The sequence below is a fragment of the Rhinolophus sinicus genome, linkage group LG04 (genome assembly GCF_036562045.2).
Source record: "Rhinolophus sinicus isolate RSC01 linkage group LG04, ASM3656204v1, whole genome shotgun sequence".
Lineage (NCBI taxonomy): Eukaryota > Metazoa > Chordata > Mammalia > Chiroptera > Rhinolophidae > Rhinolophus > Rhinolophus sinicus.
Window position 1 is genome coordinate 45,198,341 of NC_133754.1, and position 14,912 is coordinate 45,213,252.

The 14,912-nt window shown below is 34.4% G+C and overlaps 1 protein-coding gene across 1 annotated transcript in view; it reads left to right on the plus strand.

Moving 5' to 3' along the window:
* Positions 1 to 14,912, plus strand: part of PCCA (propionyl-CoA carboxylase subunit alpha) — a 356,645-nt gene that overhangs the window by 177,986 nt on the left and 163,747 nt on the right. Inside the window, exons 13-16 of the mRNA XM_019754213.2 lie at positions 1,559 to 1,702; positions 3,033 to 3,107; positions 7,310 to 7,378; positions 8,957 to 9,032. Of these exons, the coding sequence (XP_019609772.1) occupies positions 1,559 to 1,702; positions 3,033 to 3,107; positions 7,310 to 7,378; positions 8,957 to 9,032 (364 nt within the window). The remainder of the gene's footprint in view (positions 1 to 1,558; positions 1,703 to 3,032; positions 3,108 to 7,309; positions 7,379 to 8,956; positions 9,033 to 14,912) is intronic.

Consider the following 14,912-nt stretch of genomic DNA (forward strand, 5'->3'; position numbering starts at 1 on the left):
ATAGAAAGATGAAATTAAAGCATTCACTTAGCTTTTAAAATTGTTTTCTCACCTAACAGAGATGTGTGAATAGAATTGATACAAAGCCCTTGGCACATAGTAGGTTCACCTTTTGAATACTTAGAGTGGCAAGATGCCTTTTCCCATGAAATTTGTTTCTAGCAATAATAGAGGGGGCTTTACAATTGTTCCTTTCTTATTATACTCATCATATAGAATCTTGTTTTTCGCAAAACCACAATTTGCTTTCAAAAATGTGTTTTTAAACTATCTCGTAAGATCGTTATTTAGTGTCACATTTATTTTACAAAGTGTAGATGCTTATTTTAGTGATGATTTGTCATTAAAATTATGTCAAAATGTCTTAAAATGTTGTTGAAACTGTAAACAAACTCATAACACACACAGAGCTAATTATGGATGCCATCTGTTTATTTTTACAAAGCTTTTTTTTTTTTTAAAGACCATGGCATTGTCTGCTTATGATAAGCTTCAAGATTATTATAATGACTAAGTCCTGTCCTTCAATTAGTGTGGTTGAGGATGAGAAGACAATTCGTTTGTTCACTGACCTTTTCCTGTGTCAGAGTGTATGAAATATGACATGCCATGATAAAGAAACTATTGTGAAGTGCATTTAGAACATGCTTAATTTTTATGAGAAAAGAGATGGGTATCAAAGCAGCAGATGTGGCCAAAGTTTTATTTAAATTTTTCAAACTTACTCAGGTCTTTAGGTGAAAGATTATCTGCTCTTTACCAATGCTGTAAGTGGCTTGATTTTAGCTCAGTTAAGCTTAGGAACCTGTAAGCCATCGATCCCATTTACAATGATGTGTATCCCTGTGAGTATCCCTATGTGTCAGTGCATGTTTTTGTACATGTGTATCCTATGTGTTAGTGTGGAAGGCCAGGGATCCCCATGACAGCATCATCCAAAGTAGTTATCAGCAATTTGCTGAGAGAGCACAGTGATTTCACTGGCTCGGTTTTGCTATTGTGCATGCTAAGCACTCCCCATGTAAGTCTGGAGGGAAAACAACCTGCAGGATCCATCTGCTCCTTTCTGCTACACTGCATTGATGTAAGAGTACGCTAATCTGGTTGCTTGTCAGGACAGGTTAGTGAAAGCATGCAAGCGGCTGAGACTTAGGCTAGACTAGTGCTTTGGAAAATCATAAGCTGCCTCTGTAGATGCCATGCTAAGTGTAGCAGAATAGGATGATTATCAGCCACATTGAGAATTGCAGTTAAATATGTAATTCTCAGTTACAAAGCAGTTTCAAAATTTAAAGTGTTAAACATTGCTGGACCACAGCTAATTAAAAATGGGGAAAAGTAATACAGATGGTTTACAGATACTTCTTTGGTGTTAGTTTTTCTTATCATGCTTTGTACTATATGGTGTTTGTTCTTTAATTTTCTCTCTTGGATTTTTAGTCAAATATGAATAAATGTTAAATGTAATTAACTTTATTTTACCCAGAAATTGTTCTTGCTTATTTCTGTTTATTTGCCTTTTCCTACACCTATTGACTGGCAGATCTTGGCCTTGCAGGTTGAACATCCTGTCACAGAATGCATTACTGGCCTGGACCTAGTCCAAGAAATGATCCGTGTTGCCAAGGGTTACCCTCTCAGGCACAAACAAGCTGATATTCCCATCAACGGCTGGGCAGTTGAATGTCGGGTTTATGCTGAGGTAAAATGAATGATGTTGGGAGGAAGGATGGTGGTTGTATCCCAAGTCATGAGATCTCAGGTATAACTAGACAACAAAATAGAGTTAGGGTTTTAGAACTCTTTCAAGTATTTGATTATATAACTCAGAATCGAACCAGAGAAAAGGTTAGATAATTTTGACATAATCCAAAATAGTTCTAAAGGATTGAGTTTAATTAATTTTCCTGGATGGAGAAATGGTTACAGATCAGTTTAAGGGGCAACAAAGCATTAAATATTTTTGTGCTACAATGGACCATTGTTTTTGTTTTGTTTGCTTGTTTCAAACCACATTTGAAATAAACAGAAGCATTTATTTCTGTGTGTGCATGTGTGTTTAAAAGGCTACCCTGGGTATACATTAGTTTTAATTCAATATTTACTTAAATTTTTTCCAACAGTTTTTTTCCTCTAAAAAGTTCATACCTTATGTTTATGTAAAAGTAATAATTTAAATTTAAATTGCAAAGCTTTTGATAAAACTTTTCATTCATAATTTTAAACTCGTCAATACTTTTACATTATGTTATAACTATATAAACCAGATAATAAGCCAGTCAACTCTAAAACTGCTTTCTTCAAATGATTAAAATTAGAATGCAATGAAACATTAATACTATCTCTTACTTTCAGAGCTCTGTCTGTTGGAATAAGAAATAAATGAGCAGTATCTGTGTTTAAGAATACCGGAAGTTGTTTTGAAGTATTTTTTAAGGATCTTAAAAAATATGTTTTGGCTTTTTTATTGTTCTTGCTTTTTATTTTAAGTTATATTCTTCCTTATTGTTATGACACTGAACTTAATGTAATATTTATTCTGATGAGCTAAGATATTTACAAATGGAGCACATATCTAGTAGCATGTGCAAAGTTTCTTTTGAGGTCTTTATTTGAAGAACAGAATTCTCAAATTTTGCCATATGTGAGCTGTTATGAGAGTAAGAAAAAACAAATATCTTTAGTGTGCTACATTTGTTGCTCTGAACTTGACTATGTTTTGATGTAGTACCTAGGTTATTTTATTTTTGCCTGAGGCATTCTGAAAAGATTAATAAAAAGTTGGAATTTTTACCAATTTGAATAAAATACAAAGAAGATAAGGCTAAATTTGCTTATACTTCTCTTTAATTTTTAAATACACTTCTAAGTTGTCTAGAGTGAGCATAAGACAATATTCTTAAATCTGTGACTTGGTAAATGCTGTATACTGAAAATCGACTTATAAATGCTTCTTTATTGTATAAGTATTTAACCTTACTTGTGCTGATTTATATTTCAAAGACTGTGCTTCCTCTCCTTTGAACTTTCAGGACCCCTACAAGTCTTTCGGTTTACCGTCTATTGGGAGATTGTCTCAGTACCAAGAACCAATACATCTACCTGGGGTAAGTCATTAAGCTATAGTAGCAAGTGAAAAGTTAAAATCTTGATTTATGTCACATTTTATGTTAAAGCGTGTGAAAACCAAGTAAATTGAAGGACAAGTGAAATTCATGGGGAATCACACAGTTTTTTTGTTTTTTACTATTTTATGCCTTTTGATGTGCAGGAAAGTCAGAAATCACTTGGCGGGAAACCTGGGGACTTCTGACTTCTAAGTAAATGATAGCTTGCAATGTTCCCAATTCTTTGGAAAATTGTAATTAAAAAGAACATGGAATCCTAAGAGTGGGAACTGACTTTTCTATGTTACAATTTAACCTTTTCAATAAATCTAATCCAGCTTTCCTGTATAATCAGATGTCAAGAAATTCAAGCACAGAATCAGCTTGTTAATTGAAATGGATTAAGGAAAACAAACTACTTCATTCTGTTAAGTGTCACTGACTTTAAGAAGTACATATTTCCACCAGTTAACGAAAAGTGATCACTCTCTACTTTATTCCATAGTTCTACATTTATTAGTTATTCATTAAATAGTTTTTGGTGCATAAAAAGAACAAGGACGTACCCTTTCCTTTAATCAAAGTAATAAGTGTATATATATATGACATGATGTTAGCTGGTGGATGACAGGGCTGTACCATCTGTGAATATGATTATTCAGTTTGATTACCAGCATGAAGATGGTGAAAGATTACAGGAAGAATTCTAAATTTGAAGATGTTATTGGATATATGATTTATTTCACTTTTTAAATTGTTTTTGCCCATGTGCTTTCTAAAGGGACTTGACCCTTTCTAGGCTCGGAGACTCCACGCTGTGTTCAAAGCCTGAAGGCAGAAAAAAAAATTGTAAAGATTTAACAGGCATTATGTGACGTTAAATAGCAGATGAGAAAACAAGTATCATAGGCACGCATCTAAACATTTTTTTAATCAAACAAAAAAGTATTAAATAAGAATTCATAATGATTACACTAGTTGTTAGAAGTTTTCACCATGTTGTAATAGCTAACAGGATGTCAAACATTTTGCCCTCGCAAGTTTTGCAATTTGCAATTTTCAAACGTGAGACCTGTTGAAAGTACAAGTGATAATGGACAAACTATACCCCCTACAGTCTTTGTCCCTCCAAATCTTTCTTCAATTAATGCTGCAGCAGGAGTTTTATGTAATAACATTTGCAGTTGTGAGCCATCCATAGAAAGAAAAAACAATTAAAATGCCTTAAATGTTCTGCTTACTGCTGTTATTTGCTTGTGAATGTTGCATGTCAGCTAAATGGACCAAGGAATAGATAAAGTGATTGGGTGCGGGAGAGTGCACACTAAGCTTTGTCTATCATTATTGCTGGGAGCAATCAAATTGATGTCAGCAGGACAGTAGATGCGTTGACAGCTGTAATTATGTATCTCCATGGTGATCACTTTTGGCCTGTCATGGAGGCCCATGAGTCCCTTCCCTTGGAAGCATTTAATCAGATTGGGCTGTCACTTGTCAGGTAGACATGGCGGGCTGGGAGTTGTGCTGAGGGGAGGGAGAGGTGAATCCAGAATGAAGGGTGGGAGATGGCTGATAGTTTCACAGGGTCCACTGTTGGTACAGAAGAAAGACATTTAAATTATGCCAGAGGTTTCTGAGCAATGGTTTGAGACTCTCATACACCGGTGCTTGGGTGTTGGTGGAGGTGCTTTTTCCTCCTTGCCTTCTTAAACTAGATTAGTCATTTTTAACGTAGGACACCCTTTGCGGCTCTTTACCATTTTGGTCACAAGAATACATCCTTTATAGTTAAGTTCCTGTTTGTACTTTTCACATCCTTCTTTAAGCTTAAAATTTATTTATATGGCAAAGATGAAGATTTTCTTTTTTTATCTTTAGTCACCATATTTTGTGAATTTGTTATTTTCAGATGGCAGTTGTGTCCTGCTCAGAAATTTGGGTATAATTCCATTTCACTTTATTCTTAAAGCTTTTAGTACAAAAGCTAAATATATATATATTTTTGTAATGCATTTGTTTCACATAGAGGAATGGAGACTTCATTTGACTTTTAATTCATTGTTAGAAATTTTTGAAAGCTGATTATTATTGGGCAAAAGATGCATACACAGTAAATTATAAATGGGAGTTTTCATATTTTGTTACACTTTTAAATTGAAAATGTTGATTTGCTTATAAAAAGATATGTGTTGATTATATATATATATGTCTTGATTTTACCCTTCATATTTTTAAATTAAAGTGATATATTTAATGTGATCATAATTTTGTTAAATAACGAAGAGCCCTAGGTAGCTTAACTCTTAGGATGGTGTTATTCAGGGTAACTAAAATTTTATGTTATGACCTAAAGGAGAATGTGATAAATATTCATTAACTATGTTATTTTATCAGTAGGTTGAACATCTACGTTCCACACTAGTTTTATAGCAGTTTTTATAGCGAGTAGTAGGATATGTTTGAAGTCAAAATTTGAGAATTTGTACCAATCTCAATTTTAATCTCAGCTGTAGCAAGCATGCTATGGTTTTAAATAATATATGCTTGTAAAATTAACTCTTTAACTTTTTTGCACTAAAATTAAGAAAATGCAAGTTCAGAGATGTCTTTTCTGTTTTGTAACTTGATTTCCAGTTGCCATATTGAGACTATTTGAATGTGGGGAGAAAGTAGATTATTATTTTATTGCTTTCACAGCTGCCCCATTAATTCTTTCCAAGTTTTTTATAAACACTGAATTTCATAGAATTTCAGTTTATGTACTGAAGTATGTTTTTAGAAAACAGAAAGGCAAGTATATTTTAAGTGTGCTGAATGACTTTCATTTAAAATTAAGATTTTCACATGTGAATGTGAATGCAAATACAGATATCCATAATTTTGCTTGTGTTTGCAAATACCGAAATAAAAGCGTTGTGGGTTAGTTAAAATGTTATCTTCTAAAACCTTACAAAAAGAATTAATAATAATGTGACTTTTTTAAGAGACTGAAACTATGCTTTATCTTTTGATGTCACTGTATAATAAAGCCATCATCATACCCTCATGTGGATATCCTAGACAAGAGGTTCTACATGTGGTCCCTTGATAATTGCCTAAATTAAAATAGTAAAGGCCTAACAGCCGCTGAGTTGACCTTTTTCTGCCTTGCTGCAGACAGATGAGCTGCTGTTTATTAGGAAGGCTTCATCCCACAGGTGAAGAGCTACGTGAGCTTCCGCTCTTCTCTTCCCACCCCTTTGCGATGTTGGGCATCAAAGTCCTGCTGTTCTCGCAGCTTCCATTAAATTCTTCCATCCTCAAGACCCCTAGGACATGCTTGACAGTCTTAAGTATTTTGATTAGCTTTTAAATACTTCAGATTCCAAAACTTAGGCACAATAATTTAATAAATACTTTATCCGCAGCAACTGCTCATTTTAAAAGTTTTACATGGCTAACCTCTGTGCCTTATTGCTGGTATCAAACTGGGAGATGAAAACAAGAATCAGCGATGTACTAACTAACTTGTTGGCTGGTTAACAGCAATCAAGCTCTTCAAAAGAGTATTTTGAACTTGTGCTATTTTTTTTCCCCCCATGAAAATCGCAAAATCAGAACTCTAATTGGGGCTGTGTCCTTACAAAGCAAAGCCACGAGAAAAGCTGTGTAAACATTAAAGTCTCAGGGGACTAACAGTAACAGAAAAAAAATGTTTTACAGTTGAGAGGGTGAGGGAAAAAAGGAAAGTGTTACAGACATGAAAGCCACAGGACCAGCGTTCCTATGGAGCTGATGAGCAGAGCTCCGAGTCCTGCTGCCTGGCTTGACTGGGGTCCTCATTGGAGCTCTCAGAAGGGTACAGTGGGGAGCGTGATTAGAAGGGGCATCATTCATGCTATGCTTCAGTTGGAGACACCATCAAATAGCTCCAAACGCATGCCAGGATAGTGATGTATAAAGGCTTTTTGTTTTTTCCTGTTTCATAGTTCCTTGACTTAGTGGGAAAACAAAAAGATCTATCTATATATATGTTGGACTGCATATTAACAGGTCAAGATAATTTGGTCTCTATATATTTTTAGATTGTTTTTCTGTTTCCCAGAAGCTGAAATGTTATTTGAGATTGAAATTATCCATCTGTTCCATAGAAATTAAATTTGTTGTTAGCAAAATATCTGCACAATATGAAGTTAATTTCATTTTTTTGTTTTTTCTTCTAGGTCCGGGTTGACAGCGGCATCCAGCCAGGAAGTGATATTAGCATTTATTATGATCCAATGATTTCAAAAGTTAGTTTGATTTCTTAATGATTTCTTTCAGGTTTTTTTTTTTTTTTTTCTGAAAAGGCAATGGACGTATTTAATTAAAAAGTCTGAAATTGGTCCTTTATCTGTATCATGTGTTCTAATTATTATGTACTGATGGAAAAGTAAAAGAGCAGATTTTCTTTCTTTTAAGAGAGAAATTTCAACATCATGTTAGTTTGCAACTCCTCCCCAAATAGTCAAATCAAACTACCACACCTCCCTACCCAATAACAACCTTATCTAAACAATGACACCAACCCAGCTCATTGCTGTGAGAAAGAGTTAAGTTGTTCTTTTGGCTATTCCTGAAAATGGCCTGGGATAAAAGTAATGAATGGCAGGTGATATTAAAGAGTTTTGGTGATAGGCTGTGTTTATTAGAGTAGTTTTTACCTTTTCAAATTTTACAAATAACTAATTACATATGTAGAATTGACATAGTTAAGTTTTATGTCTTTCTACCCACCTGTCTTTTTGAAATTTGACTTTCCAGAATAAATTAACAACTCTTCGTAAATCTTTAGATCTTTTAAAATCTTTAGAGTTTTAAGATCTTATAAAATGTATAATTCTGACTGCAGTAGTTAAAACTAGGTTTTATTTAGAAAATACCCCCCTTTTTTTTTTGAAGGTTTAGACCTGTATTGAACAATGACTTCTTGACTAAAAATCCTTTTCTCAAGATGGGTTTTCCCAAAGTATACTTTTTTAGGATGTTTCAGTATTAAAAAAATTTTTTTCTTTTTCTTCTTTTTTTTTTTTACTTGTTTTTACACTTATATTTTTAAAATGAACTTCAAGTATTTTGCTTGTTAAAGAAGCACTAGTTTAAAAAATACATAGAAATATTATAGATTGATTTTAATAGACACGATTTTATTTTTAGATAAATGCATTTCTCTACAGAAAAATGGCCTGCAAATTAATTTCCAAACTGGCTTGATATTGAAGAACTAATAAAATGTACTAAAATAATTGCAAACTACAAACTGACCAGAAGAATTACCAAAAGAATCTTTCATGAATAGTTGGGGTCTTATTTTACGGCTTAATTTATATAGGATACATATAAATAGGCACAAAATCATATAGAACAGTAGGACCTTTCTCTTTTCTAATATAAGAACTCTTTGCTTCTGTGCTGTGTTATTTGTAAACCTTAGCTATTTAGGGTGTCAAACTTGGAAACTACAGAAAAATAGGGAGTGAGAAAAATCTTGCCTAATCTTCCACTAGCCCAGATGGTTCACATTTTGATCTTTCTTTTTAAATGTTTTTATGCTTGTTTTTGTTACATTTTAAAAAATCTTAAATAGCTCTTTACTATGAGAGTGAAATACAGGAGAAAAGTCTGAAATAGCTTGATTCTAGTATTCATTTTCTTAGAAAAATCTTAATTTACATACTTTATATTAAAAAATCAAACCACTGTGAAATTTCAAGAGATTTTCTGGGAAATCCGTTATGAAATATTTTAATTTTTACTAGTATGAATTGTTTGGTAGAAAGATTGATCTGTAAACTATCTATATAAATCTTTTTTTGTTTGTTTGCTTTTAGCTCATCACATATGGTTCTGATAGAACTGAAGCACTGAAAAGAATGGAAGATGCACTGGATAATTATGTTATTCGAGGTAAAAACAAATATTTGAGGTCCTGTTATCATACATGGCATCCAGTGCTAGGAAACAGCTTGAAGATTTACTAGTTAGCGAATTGGATAACATTTGCTTCCTGTGTGTTTAAAAGGAATAAGAAAAACTTGAATTAATTAAACGACATACAAATAAAGAATATGCATTTCATTTTCTTTTGCAGTCCTGTACTTTACACCTATATCTTACATTAAGTTTTTAATTAAACTTATGATATATGACATTTCCTAGATGAGCATTTAGTATTTTATAGCTGTGTATTATATGCAACATGGTTCTTTATTCTGAAGACTTCAGAATAATAGTAGGAAAAGTCTTCAGAATAAAGAACCATTGGCCAGTGCAGTTTGAGAGCAAATTTGCTATATTATTGTCTTTGTATTTTTGAAGTATGAAACTTGAAAATGTATGGAGATATTAAATATAGTGGCCTTCATTTGACTGACTTGAGGGTAGAGGAATAGCTCTTTGCTTGTGTGAATTAGAGCAAATTGTGGAAGATTTCCTAGCAAATGCAATTTTGTTACCTCATGTACATACAGGATAGTTCTAATACCTAACACAATGTGATTCTACAAGACTTTAGGGTATGTGGTGATAGCAGCAGCCATTATATTTAAATAATTAAAACAAAGTTATATTTCTTTTAAGAAGTAAATTCTAAATGTTTTTAGAAACTTTCCATTTATAATGAAAAGATCATTTTACTTTAGCCCAACATAAATTATCATCAGCTTCAGAATAATGGACTTTAATAGCAAATTAAAAGTGTAAAATATAAGTTCACTTTGAATTATGAATGAATGATATGGGAAAGACCAGACCTTATATAAACAATATTGAAAGCCCATTTTAGATCATTCCCAAACTGTGTGCTGAATTATATGTTTTCATTACGCCCTGTTCTGCTGCTTCTCCAAAGCATTTACCATAACTGTAATTAAAGAATTAGCTGTGTAATTAATTGCTAAATGTTGGATTATCTCATAAGAATTTTAGGTACATCACGGCAGTGATGGTGTTTATCTTGTTTATTTATGTATTAGCAGTGCCTGACACATGGCAAGTGGTTAATATTTGTTGAATGAATTAATGATTGAGTGATAACAATTCCTATTTCAAGGAGTTTCTAATAAGCTTGGTATGGAAAATATATAAAAAAAGCATAATGTACATTGGTAGGTGCCTTTATAGTGGAGTGAAAAAGTGTAGTGGGAATTCAAACGTGGAGAAGGTATCTTTCTTTTATTATCTCTCCCTTTTGGCCCTTTGAAAGTAATGTGAGTACTGATTTAGGACTCATAGGTAACGCTGTTGAGAGTACCTCACTTTGTGCTTCCTTCAAACAACACCCCAGAGTGGCAACATTTTCTAAAAGACTGGTAACTACTATGTAGGTGAAATAAAAGGGATGAGCACACTCAGGCATCTTTGGAGTGTGACTTGCTCTAGTGTTGTCTTTTGGGAAAACGGCCTGACATTAGATGTTGAAATAAAAGTATATACCCTTTGACCCAGCTGTTCAGTTTTCAGGAAATCTATTTTGCAGACTTAAAGGACTGAATTGTGAGATGTTGACAAGGACATTTACAACAGCATTGTTTGTAGTAGCCAAAATTTTGACCAACTAGTGTCCACCACATGGGTGAATGATTGAAGAAATGACTGTGCGTCTTCACTATAAAAACTATACAGCTATGACTTGAAGGCATGTTGATATGAGTTGTTCAAGTAGAAAAGCAATTTAAGAGTAATGTGTTGCACAATCTCATATTAAACTACCTTCCCATCCTACAATGTTTGTAGTTGTATTTGGATGAGCACAGAGAAAGATGTGGTTGTATACACATCAGATTGAAACATATAGACATATATACACATATTATATATGTATAGGAATATATTATTTTGGCTCAAAAAATTTATCAGAGAGGGGTTTTTTCTTGATACATTGCCCTCAGACTTTTTATTTTAAGCATTTTCAAACCTAGAGAAAAGTTGAATGACTTTGTACATTGCACATCTATACACTCTTCACCTAGATTGTTAAGGTTTTCTACGTTAGCTTTTTTCCCTGTTTCTCTCCCATTCTCTGCCATCTCCTTCTTCCTCCTCACTCTTCTCTTCCTCCTTTCCTTCCTCTCTCCCTTCCCTCCTCTGTTTTTTTCTGAACTGTTTGAAAGAAAGTTGTGGATATTATGACACATCACTTCTAAATACTTCAGTATGCATCTTAAGAGTAAGATCATCTTTTCACAAAACCACAATGCCATTTTCACACACAAAGAATAAACAGGAATCTCATAATATCATCTAATGTACTGTCCATATTCAGGTTTCCCTATCTGTCCCCCAAAGTGTCTTTTTAAATTCTTTTTTTACCCCATCCATGGTCCAGACAGAGTTTACACATTATTTTTGGTTATGTCTCTTAATCATCTTGCCCTCTTTGTATTTCGTATTATTAATGTTTTAGAAGAGTCCAGGGCAGTTTTCTTATAGAATGTATCACATTCTAGATTGGAGTTTTAGTATTGGTCTGATGAAGGCACTTGGGAAATGAGCTAGAAATACGGGAGTTACAGTTGGAATGCAGTTTAGTTTGAACTGGTGATTTTGAATGTTGTGCAGTTACTGAACATTAGATAATTTTGGGGTGTGACTGTGGCTCTAGATAGCTAAAGGGGAAGATTAAATTATTTGAAATGAGATCCTAAGAATTGAGCGGTGAGGATGTTACATGGGTCATCCATACAGGGTGACTTGTGTTAGGATCAGAAGGAAGGTCACGAGCCAGGGAACAAATTCTGTAGTGAATATTGGATTGTGGCAAGAATGTTGATAGATGACAGGGAATTGGAGATGATTTTATGACCAGATAAAATAAACCTTAAGAAAATAAGTTTCTCCAAGGATTAGAAGAGGTAATGTTCTGGAAGTGGCAGTGGATCACGGTGAGGTATGTGAGGTTTGCTGGAGAAGTGAGGTCCTTGCGAGCATTGAGGTTTTCAGGTGAGGCAAGGAGGTGGATGGAATGTTCTAAGGAGATAATGAACCAACAGTAGACTTGACTGCTGATGACAGAGCGACAATCTCAGAAGATGTGGCATGACTTGGAAAAGAGGGAAGAGGTGTTTTGTGGAGGTTTGGTTTTGGGTCAGCTGAGGTTCTGAGGATGAGGGATGGCTAGAAAGCTTATACTTCTGGTGATGAATGCAGAGTCCCTGAAATACCCTGTAGGAAGGTGAGCACTTAGGTTCAGAAACATAGTCTCAAAGGTATTATGAGGGGGCTGGGTCTGTACATTTCATCAACATAACTTCTAATTCTATTTACTTTTCTGTAGCCCTGCTGTCGTCTGCTACCACTGTCTATATTGTGGACTAGTGCATATCTGCCCGAATGGGTTCTCTAGAAATACCCTTTACTGGCACCAATCCATTCTTTAGTATGGACAGAATAAACTTCTAAAAGTATAAACCTAGTTACCTCTTCTCTGCTTAAAACCCTTTAGTGTCTTCCTGTGGCCTTCCTGTGGACTCTAGTCTCATGCACACCACTTTCTCTCATGCCCTCTGTTTTCCTACTTGACTGTTGTTTGCATTTCCTGGGACTTGCCGTTCTCTCCCCACCTGAGGACCTTCATAGTTAATCTATAGTATAAGCAGCTAGAACAAAGAGAATAAAAAATACAGTGACCTAAAAAAGATACAGTTTAATATCTCTCCCATGTCATAGTCCAAAAAGAAGGTTGTCGGGCTATAGGGTGACGCTAAGCTGATGGTTAGGCTTAGATTTTGGGGTCCAAAGTGGCGGCTTTCATGTCCATCATCAGGCGTCAGCAGGAAGGTGGCAGGCGCAGGGGAGTTTACGTGTTTTTTTTTGTTTTTTTGTTTTTTTTTCCAGGGCACAACCTAGAAAACACCCTTTATTTCTGCTTCTATCCTATTGGTGTTTAGTCAGTCATATGGCCATAACTAGCTGCTAGGAAGATGATATCAAGGTGGCCATACTAAGCTAAAAAGCAGCATTTCTCTTATTAAGGAAAGGGAGAGTAGATATTGGTGGACAACTAGGGGAAATAAGAATATGAGTATATACATGTATGTGCTCGTTTGTGGGAAAACACATGCATGCACAAGGCCAGAACTGAAAAGATGGCATACCAACAGGAGGTGGAAGGGGGATCTGGTGGTAATGATTGTGGGATGGGAAGCAAAGGACGTGGCATGAAGGGGAGAGACTTCTTTGATTATACATTGTATAATTCTGACTTTTAGATCCATATGAATATTTCAAAATAAGTAAATAAAATCATTAATGTTCTGGGGAAAAAACTCAAAATGGAATACAAACAGAAAGAAATGGACAGTATTTAGAGGTGAGAATAATAGAATCATTATTATATTATGAAAATGAAAGGAAAAAAGCTAACCTAAATAACTTTTAACAGTATTTTGACAAGATACCCTCAGTCTAAAGATAAAATATATGTAAACCAATATTAAATTCTGGTTAGTAGGTTTGTTTTTCCTAGTTCATGTGTTAGTAGTTCTGAAACCAGTTTATGTACATTCTAGGATTGAGAAATAAATACACGTATTGTGGATAACAAGAGTCAAGTTTCTCACTGTCAGAGAAAGGAGTTACAGATATGGGAATGGATAAAGGTAGAACAAACCCTGTGGTGTTTAATTGAAATTGGAGGTACTGGTGTGAACTCATGGTTTTTAACATATATTGAAAAATAAATATAATTTTGTTGTTGAGTTATATGAGTTCTTTATGTATTTTGGATATTACCCCCATATTGGAGTTGTTTGCAAATATCTTCTCCCATTCGGTTGTTTGCCTTTGTTTTCTTGATGGTTTCTTTTGCTGTGCAGAAGCTTTTTAGTTTGATATAGTCCCATTAATTTATTTCAGCTTTTACTTCCCTTGCCTTTGAGGTCAATTGTACACTTGAAACCTATGTAACTTTACTAACCATTGTCACCCCAATAAATTTAATTTAAAAAAAAAAGTCTTGGGCACCTGGGTGTAGGCATCAAAAGCCTCCTGCCACTGTCAATCAGATGTGTTAAGTGCAAAAAAAAAAAAAAAGAGAGAAAAGAAAGGAAAAATAAACATGTAAACATATTTTATTGTGCGCATGTGTGTTTGAACATATATACACATCGTCTAGCTCAGGGTTTCTCAACCTTAGCACTATTAACATCTTGAGATAGGCAATTCTTTGTTATGGGGAGGCTGTCCTGTGCATTGTAGAATGTTTATCAATATCTTTGGCCTCTACCCACTAAATGACAGTAGCATCTTCTCAGTTGTGGCAATCACATATTTCCAGACATTGCCATATGTCACCCTGGATTGAGAACCACCAGCCCTGCCACAGAAGCATTGACACACATAGCAATGAGCACACCAAGCACACAGATGTTGTTTTCTAAATACCATTCTCCCATATATGGAATAGGTATTCTTTGATAACATGGCCAATTTCAGGAAGACTGTAAGATGAGCCTGAAATATCTTGTACAAGAGAGTGATCGAGGGCTCAAAAGATGACAGCATGTCAAAAAGACCCAGGAGCCATTTTTAAGGGGCTCCGACTGGCCGATCTGGGAAAACTTCAGCAAGAAAAAGTAATGCTAGCAATGGATTAAAATCTTTGGAATAAGATAAGGGTCCATGAGTTCATACAGGTATAAATAGATAAGAAAGATAATTGAGGGAGCAGGCAAAGCTCTTCCTTACAGTACATTTTAAACTAATATGAGGTGTGATCTAAAAATACGGTGAATGTTTAAATTAAAAAGAAAAAAAACTTTATTATGGTAAAAGACACATTGCCGTTAA